The sequence below is a fragment of the Camelus ferus genome, chromosome 11 (genome assembly GCF_009834535.1).
Source record: "Camelus ferus isolate YT-003-E chromosome 11, BCGSAC_Cfer_1.0, whole genome shotgun sequence".
Lineage (NCBI taxonomy): Eukaryota > Metazoa > Chordata > Mammalia > Artiodactyla > Camelidae > Camelus > Camelus ferus.
Window position 1 is genome coordinate 8,900,282 of NC_045706.1, and position 15,881 is coordinate 8,916,162.

General features: G+C 50.8%; 1 protein-coding gene and 1 long non-coding RNA gene across 2 annotated transcripts in view; one reads left to right on the forward strand and one right to left on the reverse strand.

Annotated features, from left to right (window-relative positions):
* The window catches only part of BTBD16 (BTB domain containing 16), a 48,933-nt gene extending 33,273 nt beyond the window's left edge, over window positions 1-15,660 (reverse strand). The window contains exons 1-6 of the mRNA XM_006195511.3: window positions 15,643-15,660; window positions 13,851-13,999; window positions 7,826-7,899; window positions 5,766-5,909; window positions 2,357-2,446; window positions 1,232-1,346 (exon numbers count right to left, since the gene is read on the reverse strand). Of these exons, the coding sequence (XP_006195573.1) occupies window positions 1,232-1,346; window positions 2,357-2,446; window positions 5,766-5,909; window positions 7,826-7,899; window positions 13,851-13,999; window positions 15,643-15,660 (590 nt within the window). The remainder of the gene's footprint in view (window positions 1-1,231; window positions 1,347-2,356; window positions 2,447-5,765; window positions 5,910-7,825; window positions 7,900-13,850; window positions 14,000-15,642) is intronic.
* LOC116666955 lies at window positions 520-10,833 on the forward strand. Its single transcript, XR_004323751.1, has 3 exons — window positions 520-664; window positions 1,124-1,125; window positions 10,823-10,833. It is a non-coding gene; the product is annotated as an uncharacterized LOC116666955 (long non-coding RNA).
* Window positions 15,661-15,881: the final 221 nt, after the last annotated feature.

Here is a 15,881-nt window from a genome sequence, read left to right on the forward strand (position 1 = left end):
TGCGGAGCAGGCGGGACAAATGCCACGAGACTCATTTCAGCTCCCTCACACTTTCAGCATCCACAAGGTTCTCCATGACCCCAGGTAGCCCTCATCAGGACAAGGACGTTTTCACATCCAATGCCAATCCGCTGTAAATGCCTCCTTCTTTCTCCCTGCACGGGACCCTTGACGGACAGCCCAGCGGGCCAGCAGGGTCTGCATACCCAGGAGGAAAGCTGTGCCCGAATGAGCAGTCAGATTGATAGGCAGTCTGGTCTTTGCATTTTTCTCTCTTCTGAAAAATCTACAATGACCACGTGCAACACTTTGTAAAAATAAAAATATTATTTACAAGAAGAATCAAGGTTCTATCTGAAATGATTGGGGGAAATGGTCCTGAAAATGACGAGACAATTCAGCTGGTCTTCAGAGGGCCAGTTTACGTGCAGTCTCTCCCTAAATGGCGAGAGACGTTTTTAGCTGAAAACGAACACACACACAAAAATGAGGCAAATGAACTAATTTACAAAACAGAAACAGACTCACAGACATAGAAAACAAACTGACCAAAGGGGAAAGAGGTGGGGGGAGGGATAAATTAGGAGCTTGGGATTAGCAGATACAAACTACTATATATAAAATAAACAACCAGGACCTATGGTATAGCAAGGAACTATTTTCAGTATCTGTTAATAGCCTATGATGGAAAAGAATATGAAAAAGAATATGTGTGTGTATATATATATATATATATATATATATATATACACACACACAGACATATATATATATGTATGACTGAATCCCTATGCTGTACATCAGGAAGGAATACAACATTGTAAATCAACTATATTTCAATTTTAAAAAGTATGTGAACTCCTCAATTAAAAAAATGAACAGAGGTGAAATTGATAAGCAAGCTTTGAGCACTGCTGGGAAGTCACTCTGCACACCCACAGAACTTCTCCCAGGCATAGAAATCACGCATGTGCATTTCATTCCTGTGAGTCAAGAATCGTCTGTTAAAATGAACGTATTGCTAGGGAGATGGCCCCACTGTGAACTTGTAACCCACTGGTGTGAGTTCAGGTCTCGGTTCCTTTGCAGACTCGAAGCTGTGCTCTGTGCAAAGAAACCCCAGATGTCCCAGCCCACGGAAGAGGGCTGCTGCGTGAGAGGGGCCGGGAAGGACCCTTCAGATGCCGCCCAGGGCAGGCCCTGGCTGCACCTCGCCGCTGTGTTTCCTTACCTTTGAAACAGGCTGCGGAACTGGAGGACGTGAGCGGCCGCCAGCACACCCAGCACGTCGTCCGCGCTCATCGTCACCTCGTGCATGTAGAGGTTCTTCAGGGCGGTGGCGAAGGCTGGGGAGGCAGCCCCGAGAGCGAGCGTCAGGGTGGGGCTCGGCACCCCCGCATCCCTGCCGCACGCGCAGGCGCTCTCCCTGCTGGGTCAGTGTCCCTGAGCTGGGCGGGCAGAGATGCATCAGAGAACACGCCCCCACTCCCACCTGGGCCCAGCCCCGCGAAGGAGTGGAGGATGAAGCTACAGAAAACGGAGCTGCTGTGAAAGAGTCTCCTGTGAGCCCGTCCTGCGTCTGCCTGAGGGGGTTCTGATCTAACCTGGGCTCCTGTGCAGGGAGGTGGCTGCCCCTAAACGTGCAGAACGCTGTGTGCACGGACGTGCGTCTCATTTTCTCTGGAGATAACATACTTACAGCAGATTTTCTTCAGAGTCTGGGGTCTTCATAAAGGTTAAGGACTCCTGGGACGAGCCAGGATAATTTGATAGTCCTTGGCCGGGGACAGATGCACTCGGCTTGTTCCAAGTTCTGCCTGATCCCAAAGGCGCTGTAGTGTGGTCCCATGCGCTTTGAGGACAGCTGTCCCTACCAGGGCTTGGGGATGGCTTCCTGATGGTACGTGACATAGCACTAACACCGAAGTCTGTTTCTAGGTGGGCAGGAGGGGTTGGGGAGGGGGGGAGAGACCAAGGGAGCCCCCTGGGGGAGGCCCCTGCTGCTGGCAGCCCGCCAGGGAGGGGCCCGGGCGGGATGGGGTGGGTCAGCGCTGCCTAATGTCGAGGGCGGGCCTGAGAGCTTCCCTGGACGCATGTGCCCAGGAGGGCAGTGACATCTTCCCTGGGTTTGTCTGCATCCCTGACGCCTCTCTGCAAGGAATCCCCTCTTCTTTCATTCCCCTGAGTTGTTCCAGCCTCCTTCCCCTCCTCGCTGCACTGCTCAGCTGTTTTTAATAAGGAGGCACTGAACACCATGTGCCTCCAGTTTGTGGTGTTTTGTTGTTTTGTTTTTTTTTCAAATCTGGGAGGGCCATTGTTGAATGACTCTCAGAATATGAGGATAGGTGCACGTTACCAGCTTTGGTGACCAAGGGGTCATTGATCTTCAAGGAAATGATCATCTTCTTTGCAGGGTGTTGTTCTTTGGTCTTCCTAGGCAGCTGAGCTGGTGAAAGAAACCGGGCAGGGATGTACACGTATGACAGCCACAGTGACTTGTGCGAGCTACAGTGTGAGGCCCCACGACCATTTGCACAGCCTTGATCTCGGCATGTATCACACTGCATTTTGTTTATTTTTGTTTGCTTGTTTGTTTAGTGAATGCATTTTTGAAATAGTTGAAGACTCACAAGAAGTTGCAAAAATAGTACAGAGACTTCCCGCGTCCCCCCTCAGCCAGCGTCCCCCGATGAGCTGCTACAGCCACTGCGATTGTCGGAACTGGGACCCTGATGCTCATACTGCATTTTAGATACTTATTACTAGCCCTCCCCTGCCCCCTTCTCTTATTAGGCTGTGAGCAGCTTGAGGGCAAGGGGTGGGCCTCCATCATCTCTGCACCCTGAGCACCCAGCTACCTGGCACCAGGCAGGAGCACAGGGACCATCTGCTGAAGGATGAGTGTGGGGCCCAGGTGTCCTCCCCTGGGACTCTGCCCGACAGGCTCCTAACAGAGGACCCCCGCCACCGAAGGCTTCCAAGAGGACGTGAAGGGGCAGCCCAAATCACTGCCAGCCTCCCCCATCCACTCAGAGTTATTTTAAAATGTGAGTTACAACACACGGTGCCCTCAGGTCTCCAGTGGCTTCCCACACCCTTGGCACAAAGCCAAAGCCCCTCTGAGACCTTCTCACTGGTCTCTGGCTCACTGGACCCCAAACCTGCCTCTTTGTAGTTTGTTCCCCAGGAGATTTGTAGGGCTCCCTCCCTCCCCCATCAGGGATCCACCTGACCCTGTATTATGTAAGGTAGCACCCCTCCCCACCTACGCCCCAACTGGCTTCATTTTTCCTCCTGGACTAACCATTTCCGTTACACCACGTGTCTGTTGGTTTATGATCTGCTGTGAGTACATACTGCGCGGTGAACTTGCCCCTCCATCCCCAGGCCCCAGCACAGTCTCACATACACTGATGCCCAGTAAGTATCGGCTGAACCGATGGGATGGATGGATTCCATCACCAGAATCCCAAGCCTAGTGAGCTCAATGTGCCAGGTAATGAAAAGTGTTGTGAGTCCCGAGCCCCAAAGTCTGTCACAATTTGTAACCACAAAAGATGCAGAAAAAGAGAACAATTTGCACTTTCCTCAGACCAGCAAGACCGTCGAGCCTTCCTTCCCCAGGCTCCTGGCTCCTGGCGCTGGTCAGGCTCTCATTCGGCCAGTATTTATGGAGCACCTGCTAAGTGCCAGGCCTGTTCCCACCTCTGCGTCACTTCTCCCTCCTGGATCTCTGCACAGCCCCCCATCTATCTGCTCCGTGCTGTCACTTGTCCCCATCTGGGGGGCAGTAAACGGGAGGAGGAGGCGAGTACGACTCGGAGCAGGCGTTCCAGACAGGTAGGCGGGGTCATCAGGGGCCTTGCTCTTCCTCACGCGTCCGCATCATTTTGGGTGGGCTCATCTGTCCCCCACCCCCACCCCCCACATTAACTTTCTAGCACAATGCCTGGCACAAGTTAAGCACTGAACATTGGCTGAAGGAAGGCAGGAATATTCTCAGCTAGATCAGAGTAAGTGGAAGACAGTTTTTGTAAGTAAAACTTCACGCAATCGGATAGGAAAGTGATCATTTGATCATAAGCTTCGGAGGTGCCTCCACACCAAAGCGGCTTGTTTTTAGTAAATGAAGGCTGTTTTCTTCTCAGATTTCCTCCTAGAGAATAAACCCATGCTGCTAAGGTGCAGCTGACCCTGGACTCTGGGTGGGATGAACAGGAGTGGCTGGGACAGCCTCGTGTGGCCGGCACAGGGTCGCTCGAGGCGGGCTGTGTCTCCTCGGCGCCCACACCTCCAGGGCTTGGTCAGAAATTTCTCTGCTGCTAACTCCAGGACCGCAACGGTGATATTCTCAGGAACACAAAAGCAACACTTGTGAGATGCATAAGGAAAATCATTCTTGAAGGCACGGCACTGTGACCGCACCCACTGAAAATCTTGGGACGAGAGTCCCAGGGTCTGACACAGATGCTGGTGCTTGCAGGGAGACCCTGGAAAGTTGTGATGGTTTGAACACCGAGATTTCAACTCTGCACCTGCCCCGATGCCCGCCAGTCAGGCCCAGCCTCCAGCAGGGGGCTTGGATCAGAGCTGTCTTAGTAGGGCCAAATCTTTGAGACCATTCTAGACTTGTTAAAGACCATAACGTCAGCAGTAACTCTGTTTTTTCCCTTCCAAATTCTCTTGCCTGTCAGTGTATTCACTGTCTGGCCCTCCATGGCCTTCCATTGGTGGGCAAGGGAGAGCTCTGACCTGGGCACAGGGGACACAGGAGAAAGAGCTCGGTCCCTTTTTAAGACACGGGGACAAATGCTAAGGAAGATCAAAGAAGATCATGAGTAAGTGTGAAGCTCGTTACAGTTCTGGGGGGACCGGCAGCCCACTCTCAGCTCCCAGCTGGGCCGGGAAGGGCTGAGTCAGAGAATCTGTGGCCGGGAAGGTTTCGGCAGGCAGCCAGGCTCTCTCTCCTGGCTCAACGCAGGGCGGGGACTCCGGCAGCCTGTCTGGCTCCGGAATATCAGAGTTTTACTGCCACGCCCTGGAAATGCAATCCCCATCCTGACTGGCATGCTGGCTGCTTTGGAGGCCTTAAATTTTCCATGGCACCTGCTTACGAGTTGTCTGGAGGCGACGCCAATCTGTATTTCCTGGGAAGAAGTTAGCAAGGCAGCGGGAGAGGATCTTATGGGACAGATAAGGGCAGACTAGGGATTATTAAAATTAAAAAGGAGAAAAAGAAAGAAGTGACCTAAATACTTTTGGGTATGAGGTGGAGTTAAGAAAAGAGAAGCGAAAGGAAAAGAAAATAATAAAATCGATGAATGCTTGTAAACCTCCAACCGACAGATTTAGGGCCAAACAAGCCACAGATGTCAGAACTACGCCTTCCTTCTAGAAAGTCCATCAGAAGACCCAACACAACCCAGTTTCGCTTCTCAGAAAGGTAGGGAGGCTTCCATCATAGCTGTTGGACAAGGTGGGGTTTTTATGAGAATATAACTGACATTGACTGAAGACTCACTACGTGCCAGGCATTGTTCTAGAATTTCACTACTGTTACCTCCTCCACAAGGAAACACAGTAAGAACCACTCTCCCCATTTTATAGCTCAGGAGACTGAGGTTAAATCCTGTGATGAGGTCACACCATGAGACTTGCTCCTAACTGCCAGAGTGACTGTGGTCCCCAAACAGATCACCAAACACCAAGCTGGGGTCTCTCAAACCAGAGGGCCCTTGGGGCTCCCGCTCTGGGTGAGAACGTACCTCGCAGAAGTTTCTGCAGCTCCTTCTCAGGGTTTGCGCTGTCCCGGGCCAGGGCCATCACATAAAGCTTGGCCAAGGTGTCAGACTGAAACAGCTGGGGCTGATGGAGTTCCCATGTGAAGCCAAGGCATTCGAGAATCACATCTGAGGAGAGGGAACAGCGCTGAGCAAATGGCTTAACAACACCCCCACCTGGAGATGCTTTGGCTCCCATGGCCTCTCCATCCGGTCACGCTTACTGAGCAGAGGAGTGGGCAGGCGGCCTCCCGAGGACTTTCAGGAATGAAGCTGGCTCCCAGGTGGATAGGATGGGCCGACTCACAGGTAACAGAGAAAGTGACAATTGTCCACCAGAGCTGCCGGCCAACAGCTCAAGGACTTCAGAGGCACACAAGCTGCCCTCCAATTGGGGACTGGGAAAGGCTTTGTGGGACAGGGTCACTGGCTGGGACACTCTTGGGAGGGGAGCCTCACCTTGCCTCCTCCATTACAGTGTTTCTCAGCCTCGGCACTGTTCATGCTTGGGGCCAGACAATGCTCTGTGCTGGGGGCCGTTCCGTGCATCGCAGGATGTTCAGCAGCATCCCTGACCTCTGCCCGCTGGAAGCCAGTAGCATTGCCCACACCCCCAACCCCACCCAGACTTGTGACACCCCAAAATGTCTCCAGACATTGTCTAATATCCTCTGGGGGGGGGGCAAAACTGCTACCTGGTCCCCTGTTGAGAAGCACTGGGCTAATGGCATCATAGAAAAAGGCCCGTCACCAGGGACCAGAGTTCTCGTCAGCATCACTTTCCTTGAGGGAACAGGGATCATCAGAGAGCCCAGCTCATAGGCATGAGATGAGATTATAGTGTGGAGAAGGCTCTTTGCAAACTGTAAAGGGCTTTATGTGGCGTAGTCTCACTGGTGGACTCTCTTCTTCGTAAAAAAGAAGAGGAGGCTTGGATAAGAAGGCAGATGGAGGATCCCAGGATGCCCGGCCAGGTGGAGCTGTGGGCAAGGGGACTGTGGAGACTCCTGGGTTAGCACAGAGCTGGGGGGAAGGGGCAGTGCTCAGGGTGATCCCCCCAAGCCCTAACCCTAAACCCCAGCACCGGACAGGACCTCGAAGTTCACTGGCCCCATCTATGCATTTCTTGGCTCTGCTGTGATTCTGACTGTGTGACCTTGGGTACCTGCTTCCTCTCCTGCTATTATTGTTATTCACCAACTTTAGGATATTGTTTGGTGCTGGGGGTTCAAAACCTGGGTTTTCATCTCAGACCTTGGGTCACCTCAGGTGACAGTCTGGCTATGTCGAATTAGAAGGAATCTTGCCCCATGAAGGTGATTTAGACAATTTAGGCAGGAGCAGAGCTGTGGATAAAGTGTGTGTCTCCCCCGCCCCCGCCCTCCCCCCAACTTCTGCTTTCAGGACGGCAATGCGGGGCAGACAGCACAACCAACACCGGCCTCATGCTGCCTTCCACCCTCCCACCCCCACCATCAACCAGAGTTGACAGTCGAGAAGAAACCCATCAGCCTCTCCTGGGGAAGGGGGCTGGCTCTACCCTCAGGCAGCCACACCGAGGGGTGGGGTTTATCTAAAAAAGCTCCATCAAGGAGCTGACCTCTCCAGGCGCCCCGTGAAGCTCAGTGAGCCTTTCCCAGCTGGACACACTTGGTCTGATTCTTGAGCCTACCTCAGGCAAGTCCTCTTGGACAGTGTATACGTGGACGTCCACATCATGACTCGTTAGGCCCAGAGGGACAGAGAACAGCTGCCCTGTGCGCAGTGGGGCTTCTGCTTAATCTTCCAATCCTATTTATTTACATTGGCAGGTCTGTGTTTATCATGGCCATTGGCATATGAAAATGTGCTTGCCAACCTTGGTTTCATTCACTGTGCATTTGAGAAATATGTTCGGGCATCTGTTACATGTTAGACACTGTGCAGTGGGCAGGAACAGAAATTTACAGACTAGTGACCTGGTGGTTGGTCTGGTTTCCTTCCACAGAGACCACAAGGTGCCCCTGTGGTCAGCAACATTCTGTCCACCGGTGACAAGAACTCACCTGCCTCCCCGCTTTGGATGGCTTTTTTCTTCGAATTCCCTGGGAAATATTTCTGAATTTGTGAAACACACAACCTCAAAGAAAAATACAAACAAAAATCCAGGAGTTAATACTGACACTTTTCTCCAACTGTAATATTCATCATTCCAGCGTAGCCATCCCTAAATCGTCCACGAATCAACCTTATCTCTCCCCTTGGCACAGTTTCCTCAGGACACCAACGTGTCCGCCAGTTGGGTAAACTGTAAGCTCTGATGACCGGCTCAAAACGTTAATTCCTGTTTTCAGTTGGGGGTAGGTGTTACCAGGGAGGTATCTGAGGCCACATCCGCTGCCTAAATGACACCTCTCCGGGCAAGTGTCTAAAACAATGTCTAGCAAATAAATAGGTGCTCAGTGAATATCTGCTGTAGGAAGGAAGGGAGGGTTCTGAGCATGTCTGGGAAATTGGCTCAGCAATACTTGTTTAGGGTCATGGATACCCCAGTCTCAATGTGTCCATGAACGAAATTCCGAATCTACCCTGAACCCCAACCCTCCACCAGGAAATGGCCCCACCAGCCTCCAGGTACCCAGGCCAGCATCCTGAATGTTGTCCCACTTGGTCACCTGCCCAGATCTGATGAAATGTCTTTGGAATTCATCCATGTCTCCTTGGACGAATCCTTGCCCTTATTGCTAGGACCTTCATCTAAGCCACTGTTATCTCCTCCAGTCACTGCCAATCTCCCAGGCTCCTGCGTGCTCCCCTCCGATGCACACCCCACCCTGCAGCCTGAGGAACCATCCAAAATGCAAATCTGGACTTGCTCCTCTCCTGCCGGGAATCCCTCGGTGTCTCCCCATGCTCCTGGGGGAAAGCCCGACCTCCTTAGCATGACCCCCCTAGCATGGCTAACAAGCTCCTGCTTATCTCTGCAGCCTCATCCATCTCTACACTCCTGGCTCCAGCCTTTCTCAACAGCCTGAACCCACCACTGCTTGCTTCCAATCTTTTGGACACACAGCTCCCTCAGTCCAGAGTGGTCCTTTCTCTTGAGCTGATACTCAGCCTTCCAGATGAGCTTAGTTGCTGTTTCCTCTGGGGATGCTGGGCTGATGGCCCTCCCCACTGCTTGCCCTGGGATACCCCAGTTAGAACTCCTTCTACAGTGTCAGGTGGTCATCTGTTCACTCATGCGCCCTCTGCACTAGACCCTGCATCCCCCAAAGACAGAGTCGGCGTTTATTTACTGCTGTAAGCCTAGCACAGCCATCGTGCAGCTGCTGGATAAATATCAATGACTACATGATGGCAAAGATAAGTTGCTTTTCCATAAGCACTGTGTTCATCCTGCTGAGCAAGGAAATGAAACAAAGTTGGGGTCACATATTCACAGCTTGAAGACAGCCATCTCAAGACAGCCAACCGGCCAAGGGACACTTGACCACATCCAGTCAGTTCACCTTTGCCCTGCTGTTTTTCAATGATACCAGAACCCTTCGTGGGCCAGGGTGGATGCAGGAGGGCATGGGTGGGGGAGCCTGTGTCCAGAATAATATTGACCACATGCTGCCCTTTCCAAGCAGAGATGGTGACTACCAGTGACTCAGCCTCAGGAAGGCAGTGGGAGCCTGAGTTGTTTATCCAACAGAGCAGTGGATCTGACCCTAGCCAGACGCAGTCCCCCTGGTGGAGTGGGTCACACATCTGGGAAGAGCTGGCCAAGGTCAGGAGTTCAGACTGTGATCTTAAAATGGAGCAGTAGACTTTGGAAACTATGGGGCAATGGGCCATGAACTCAGCTACCCTTATAAACATCGCTGTCATCAGTTGAACCAGGAGATGCCTGGCAACAGAAGTGACCGCATTGCCTTCTCCTGCTGTCTTGGCGGCTTGCCCAGATATACCATTTATCATGCAGCCTCTCTAGTTCCCAAAGGCTGAGGTTCATTTAAGGACCCTCGGAAAAGTTAATGGAACACATGGCATCTCTGGGTTGTCCTCTTCACTCTCTGGGCTAAATGGCCTGGATGAAGTGGGGATGTTGGGAACATGCTGTTAGTCTGTGGCTCACTCCCGGTGTTAGGCAGTTAGATAAATGGGGGCACCAGGCACATAAGATGAAGGAGAGCGAGGACGGTCTGCAAGATGGCGATATGCCCGCTTTCAGCATAAGGGGCTTTACCTCCCCTAAGTGAGTGCCAGCAGGAAACCCGGTGAGACTAGGCAGCAGAAACCACAGTAGTGACAAAGACCTAACTGGACATGACCCAGTGCTCACTGTAATATAGTTAGCCTCCACCCCCACTCCCTTGGGCTTTTCTGTGTGCATCCTGGGTAAGGACATGCGCAAAAGGAGACAGGCAGGACCAAGCACTCCAGGGGCAAGAGCTGTCAATCAATCAAGAGACTGCCTCTAAGTGAGGATGTGAGACAGAAGGGACAGACCGACACCAGGGCTGCCATCTGCTCTGGGATGAGCCCACCTTCCGCTCTTAGAGGTGGATTTTCACTCTGCTAATAAATCTTTAAAATCTTAACTACCCAGGCTTTTTTCTCCCACCTGAATTCTTCTCTTTTGGGTGAGACAGGAGGGCTTCCCCTTTTGGGGCAACACCATAATAGAAAAACAAGAAGGGGAAGGGGGGAATTCCGTAAGTTTCCCAAGGACAGATGGACTCCCTTCCGCAGACCATCCAAAGGGCGTCTGACCTGATACCCTCAACATGTGAAACTCCAATTTGATTTCCTGGGAAGAGTCACACAGACCTGGACCTGGGTCCCAGTCCTTCCATTGGCTGCCACATGACCTTAAGCCTGCCTCTGGGTCTCAGGGCTTTCCTTCCTAAGAGAGAAATGAGTCGCTGGGGGAAGCAAAATTGCTGGGGGAAGCAAAATTGCTAACGCTCAGGGCACCTGGCATGGAGCGGGCTCTCGGTTAACATCTTTGCTTCTGTCAGCTCAAAACCATGGATCACGGTTTTCAGGTCCAGCTTTCCCAGAACTACTCTCAGATAAAAATCTAGGTCCTTTCTTTACATCCTTACCTCTCAGCATGACCTCCTCCCCTCCCAGAGTGGACTTGGCGTTGTGGTCAGAATGGGAGACAACATGAGGCAGGTCACTTTTCCTAGCACCCAAGCCCCAGAGCCTCAGCCACACTCCCCCATCTGGGATCTTTGGGTTCAGATGATAGCTGTGTCCACACATGCCAGAGAACCCCAGGGACACTGGGTGACACATTAATTGGGTATTTATGTGCCAGACACCGTTCCAAGCTCTCAGCATGAATTATGTCATAAAATTCTCACAGCAACCCTGTAAGACAGCATCTCCAATTTGCCAATAAAGAAACTAAGCCATGAAAAGATTAGGTTGTTTGGGAGGAGGCTAGCATTTCCTCATCTCTCAGGGCCCCTCTCCCCGCACTCCACACCCCAGTGCCAGTGGAAGGACGCACGACAAGGAGGACCAGGGACCCGAGGCTCCTGCACAGCATCTCTGAGTCATGGAGCCAAATCTTACTGCGTCACAGAAACCCACAGAAACAAGCAGAAGTAGCGGCCAGCTGGGCAGAGCCCGGGGCATTGGCCTATGAGAGGCATGATTATGTATCCGAAATAAATGGGAAGCTGGGAGCTAGTTAACTCAGCTTTCCACTGCCAGTGATGCTTTGTATAACAAGTAAAATATAGATTGGTCCAGCTCCTGTCAAAGCCAACAGCGCCCCCAAGTGGGAGAAGCAACAATAACAGCATGAAGAGCAAAGACAGGCTTGCTGGTCCAGGCAGGTGCTGAGAGCCTTGGGGAGCTCTGGGCACATGTATGTTGCAGATACAGTTCCAGACGCCACTCGCACTCATTGACCTTGTTATCTGACAGTTGCCTGAAGTCTGAAAGCACAGAAGAGTTACCAGGAATAAGCCCTTTATTTTATTACCTAAATTAAATAAAACCTTTATAATGCTTTCCAAGTTTATTTCTCACAATCATATGGAATAAATCTCCATTGTGAAAATATAGAAAATAAAAATTTGCATTTATTAACGAAAATTAGTTACTCCTACATTGGGGTAGACTGCACCCATGGCCCCAGTCACACACACGCACACACACACACACACACACACACACACACACACACACAAGCCATGGCCACACATTTTGCTGCAGGACTCCAGAGTCTCTCCCGACAAAGAGACGGTGTGTGTTTCCTGCTCCTTGACTTTGAGTTTGGCCACGTGACTTGCCTTGATTGATGGGATGTTAGTGGACAGGATGTGACTGAAGGGCTGAAAAGCACATGTACAGCTGGGCTTGCCCTCTTGCCCTCTGCCATCACCAGGACAAGAACATGCCCAGGCAAGCCCACTGTCTCAGGAGGACAACAGGCCTGTGGAGCAGACAAACTGCCCAGCTGAGCTGAGCCTGGGTTGGCTGACCCCCTGGTACACCAGTGATCCACCTGCCCAGAGTGCCTACCTGCCCTCAGCCTGCCTCCCTACCCACAGCTTCCCAGCATCACCAAGGAGAGAGGCAGATTTGTAAAATTTCTCCTGGGAAAACAGTGCCCAGACCAGTCCTTGCATCTGTTGTGTTGGAGGTAAGGTGCATGATGTGGAGAAGGAACTGAGTGTCAGAGTGAGATATGGAGTCACTGGCTGGCAGAGCACAGGGCTGACACTCCCCAAAATGAAACCACCAGGATCAATAGCTCCGTCTACTGAACAGCTACTGTGTGCCAGGAGTGACACTAATCATTTTCCAGGTACTGTCTGATTTAATCCTCGAGGTAACTCTTCAAGGGAGATGTTAGTCTCACTATTTCACAGGCGAGGAAACAGGCTCAGAGAGGTTAAGCCACTGGCTAAAGGTCACAGAGCTAGTAAGTGGAGGAGAAGGAATTCCAACCTTGTCAGATACCAACACCAACAGCCATCCATCACCCCTCAGGCCACCATCCCCAGCTTAGCTCAGCGATTCCACAAACCAAGTCCTGAAGATCTCTGTCTCCGCTGCCCGGCCACCCTCCTCAGGTTTCGGGATCAGTTTGCCCATATTCCCAGGCTCAGCTCCAGCGCTTGCTTGCCCAGCCCAGTCCTGGCACTAAGCAACAAAACAAACTTTGGCAAAAACACTAAGACTTCTTCAGGGCTCTAACCAAACAAAATATAAAATAAATTCAAACTTGTTTAAGGCTATGCGTAGCCAATGCCAAAAATAGCAACTCACAGCACTCAATTTTTTTTTTTTTTTTTCTGAGCTGGGATCATCAGAGAACTGAAAGGGCAAATCCAGATGGATTTTGGTTTATTCATGTGTGTATAATAAATATAGTCATCTGTGGGGTGGAAGGCCATGGAGCAGGGCTGGCCAGTGGGTCTAGTAAGGGAAGATGTGGCTACTCGCTCAGCAAACCTGGAGCCAGGAGCTTTTCTGTGCCAGGTGCCGCCAGGGCACAGCCCACGTGCAAGTAGATTGGACTCAGTGCTCCCAAGGCAAATGCTGCCAGCCCACGGAGGCAGTGGCATCAAGGCAGGTCCAAAGGACAAGGGAAGTGAAGGGTTCCTTCTGCCACTGGGAAGACAAGAAAGAACTCGTAACCTAGAGAAGTGATGTTTTAAGCCAGCTACTCAGAATACTTTGGGAGTGAGCGGTAGCCCGCTTCCCCCCTTGCTGGGTGGTCATGTGCATTTGTGGGAGGGGTTCAGACGCTGAGCTGGGCCATCTCACTTTGTTTGTCAACACAAATCAGTTGATAAACTTAGAATCTTGTTCGGGTCCAAAGTTCCCAATACAAAGGAAAATCTAGAAAAAAAATTCTCAATCTCACTGGACTTTTATCACCACTCCCAGACATTCTCAGAGGAAGTCATCACCCTGACCCTGTCCATCCCTAAGGGATGGTCCACAAGGCAGTCTTCCTGGCAAATGCCTGGGACAGCCCATCTGCCCATTAGATGGATCCATCCACGGGGCACTTCCCAGAGGGATGGCTCATCCTGATGGGACATCCCGGCTGTGGCCCTTTGATCTCCCTACCTGTCTGGGTTCTTCAGAACTTCATCAAAGTCTATGCTGACAGCCTTGCACATTTGGGAAAGTGCCAGCAGGTCCCCGGAGAAAGGCTCTCTGGGGAGACGCCACCGGTTGGTTGAGCCAACAACCCGGCGTTCCAGCCGGGGTCTGTGCTGCTCCGGAAGCAAAGAGAGAGAGAAAACGTCTTTTTTTAACCTCTCATATATGCCAGGTTTTCCAAACTGTACAGCAGAAAGGAAATCAAGGCAAACTGAAAAGCTCATTAATTTTCAAATATGGCCAAGTTTTCTCAAAAGCCATCTTCTCGAGGCAAATGTATTGTATTCAGGAGACAGGGCTGCAAGCCACCAAGTAATTTAGCATCTAGGACAGGAGGTACCAGAGGCAAAAGTTCAGAGAGAAAGATTGTTTCTCTGCAGCAGCTCTAAAGAACCCACAAGCAGGGATGGGATTAAGCTTTAAGAAACTTTAAATGTTTATCCTAAAATGTGATTCAGAAAGATACCAAACTGAGGAGATTTGGGGCAGGAACTGTTACTTTTTAACTGCGGTAAAATACACTAAACATGAAACTCACCATTTTATCCATTTCGGAGTGTACAGTTAGTGGCATTTAGTTCATCTACGATGTGGTACAACCATTACAACTGTGTTCTAGTTCAGAACATTTTCATTGCTCCAAAAGGAAACTTCGTACCCATTAAGCCATCACTCTCAATTTCCCCTTCCCCCACCTCCTGGAAACCACTCGCCTGTGTTCCATCCCTTTGGAGTTGCCTCTTCAGGGTATTTTATATAAATGGTATCACACGATAGTGGGCTTTTATGTCCCGCATCTTCCACTTTGCGTGTTTTCAAGGTTCATCCATGTTATAGCATGTGTCAGATTTTCATTCCTTTTTATGGCTGAATGATATTCCCTTGTGTGGACAGACCACATTTTGGTTATCCATTCATCGGTCGATAGACGTGGGGGCTGTTACAACCTTTTGGCTGCTGTGAAGAGCACTGAGATGAATATTCATGTACGAGTTTCTGTTCCAACACTGGTTTTCAGTTATTTTGATATAAACTCAGGGCTGGAGCAGCTGGGCCCCTAGGCAGGGGCTTTTCCCTAGACATTTTCTTGAGGTCCTGGGTTTCAGCAAATTCCTTAAGGGAGCAGTCCCATACGCAGCATGGATGTAAACCTCAGACAGAGTGGCTCCAGGAAACCTACCCAGGAAATGTGCACCACGAGGGACCCACAAGAATGGATACAACTGATCCTAAGCCAGCCATGCCAGGCCCCACAGGGAGGAAGGGAGACCGCGGACCATGGAATGGAGATCTGCGTTCAAATCTTGTTTTTGCCACTAACTAGTTTTCTGACCTTGGGTAAAGCATTTAACCTTTTGAACCTATCGGTTCTCATACACAAACTGGGAATAATGACAGTAATAATGATGATAATGAAGATGAGGGTGATGATGAAGATGAGGATGAGGATGGTGTTAAAATGACAAACTAAAGTTTGGGAACTAGTATAGTGCTGTAGTTCAGTGCCAGAAATACGGTGGGTGTTTGAAAACTGTGGAATCTGAGTCTAGATGCAGCCCTGCTGAAATGTGAGACAAGAACAGCGGGGCTCTGACAGCAGGGCCGCACACCGTCTACCCAGCACAGCCAGCTGATAAAGCCTGAGGCCCTCAGGGTGGCAGGACCCATCCCCTTGTGGGATCCCAGCAACACAGCTGTCACCAGGTGCTCCAGCTCCTCACCAGATGCCTGCCCTCTCGTGACACCATCTACTTACTGGCTTCAGCATTTTCATGAAGGAGAGTGGAGATGACACAAGGGGGAGGAAGCACCTGGAAGACGAAAGAGGCAGATTTTAAATTTCCAAAAAGTTTCCAAAGGGTCTCTTCAAAATATTACGGAGGAGACTGGCCCAAAGACTCCATACTTTGCCACAAAGTAATAATGAGTAAGCCTTGAGTGTGGGTTATTTATCAAATCAAGTGAAAATCAAAAATTTTAAAGCATATTAGTAGA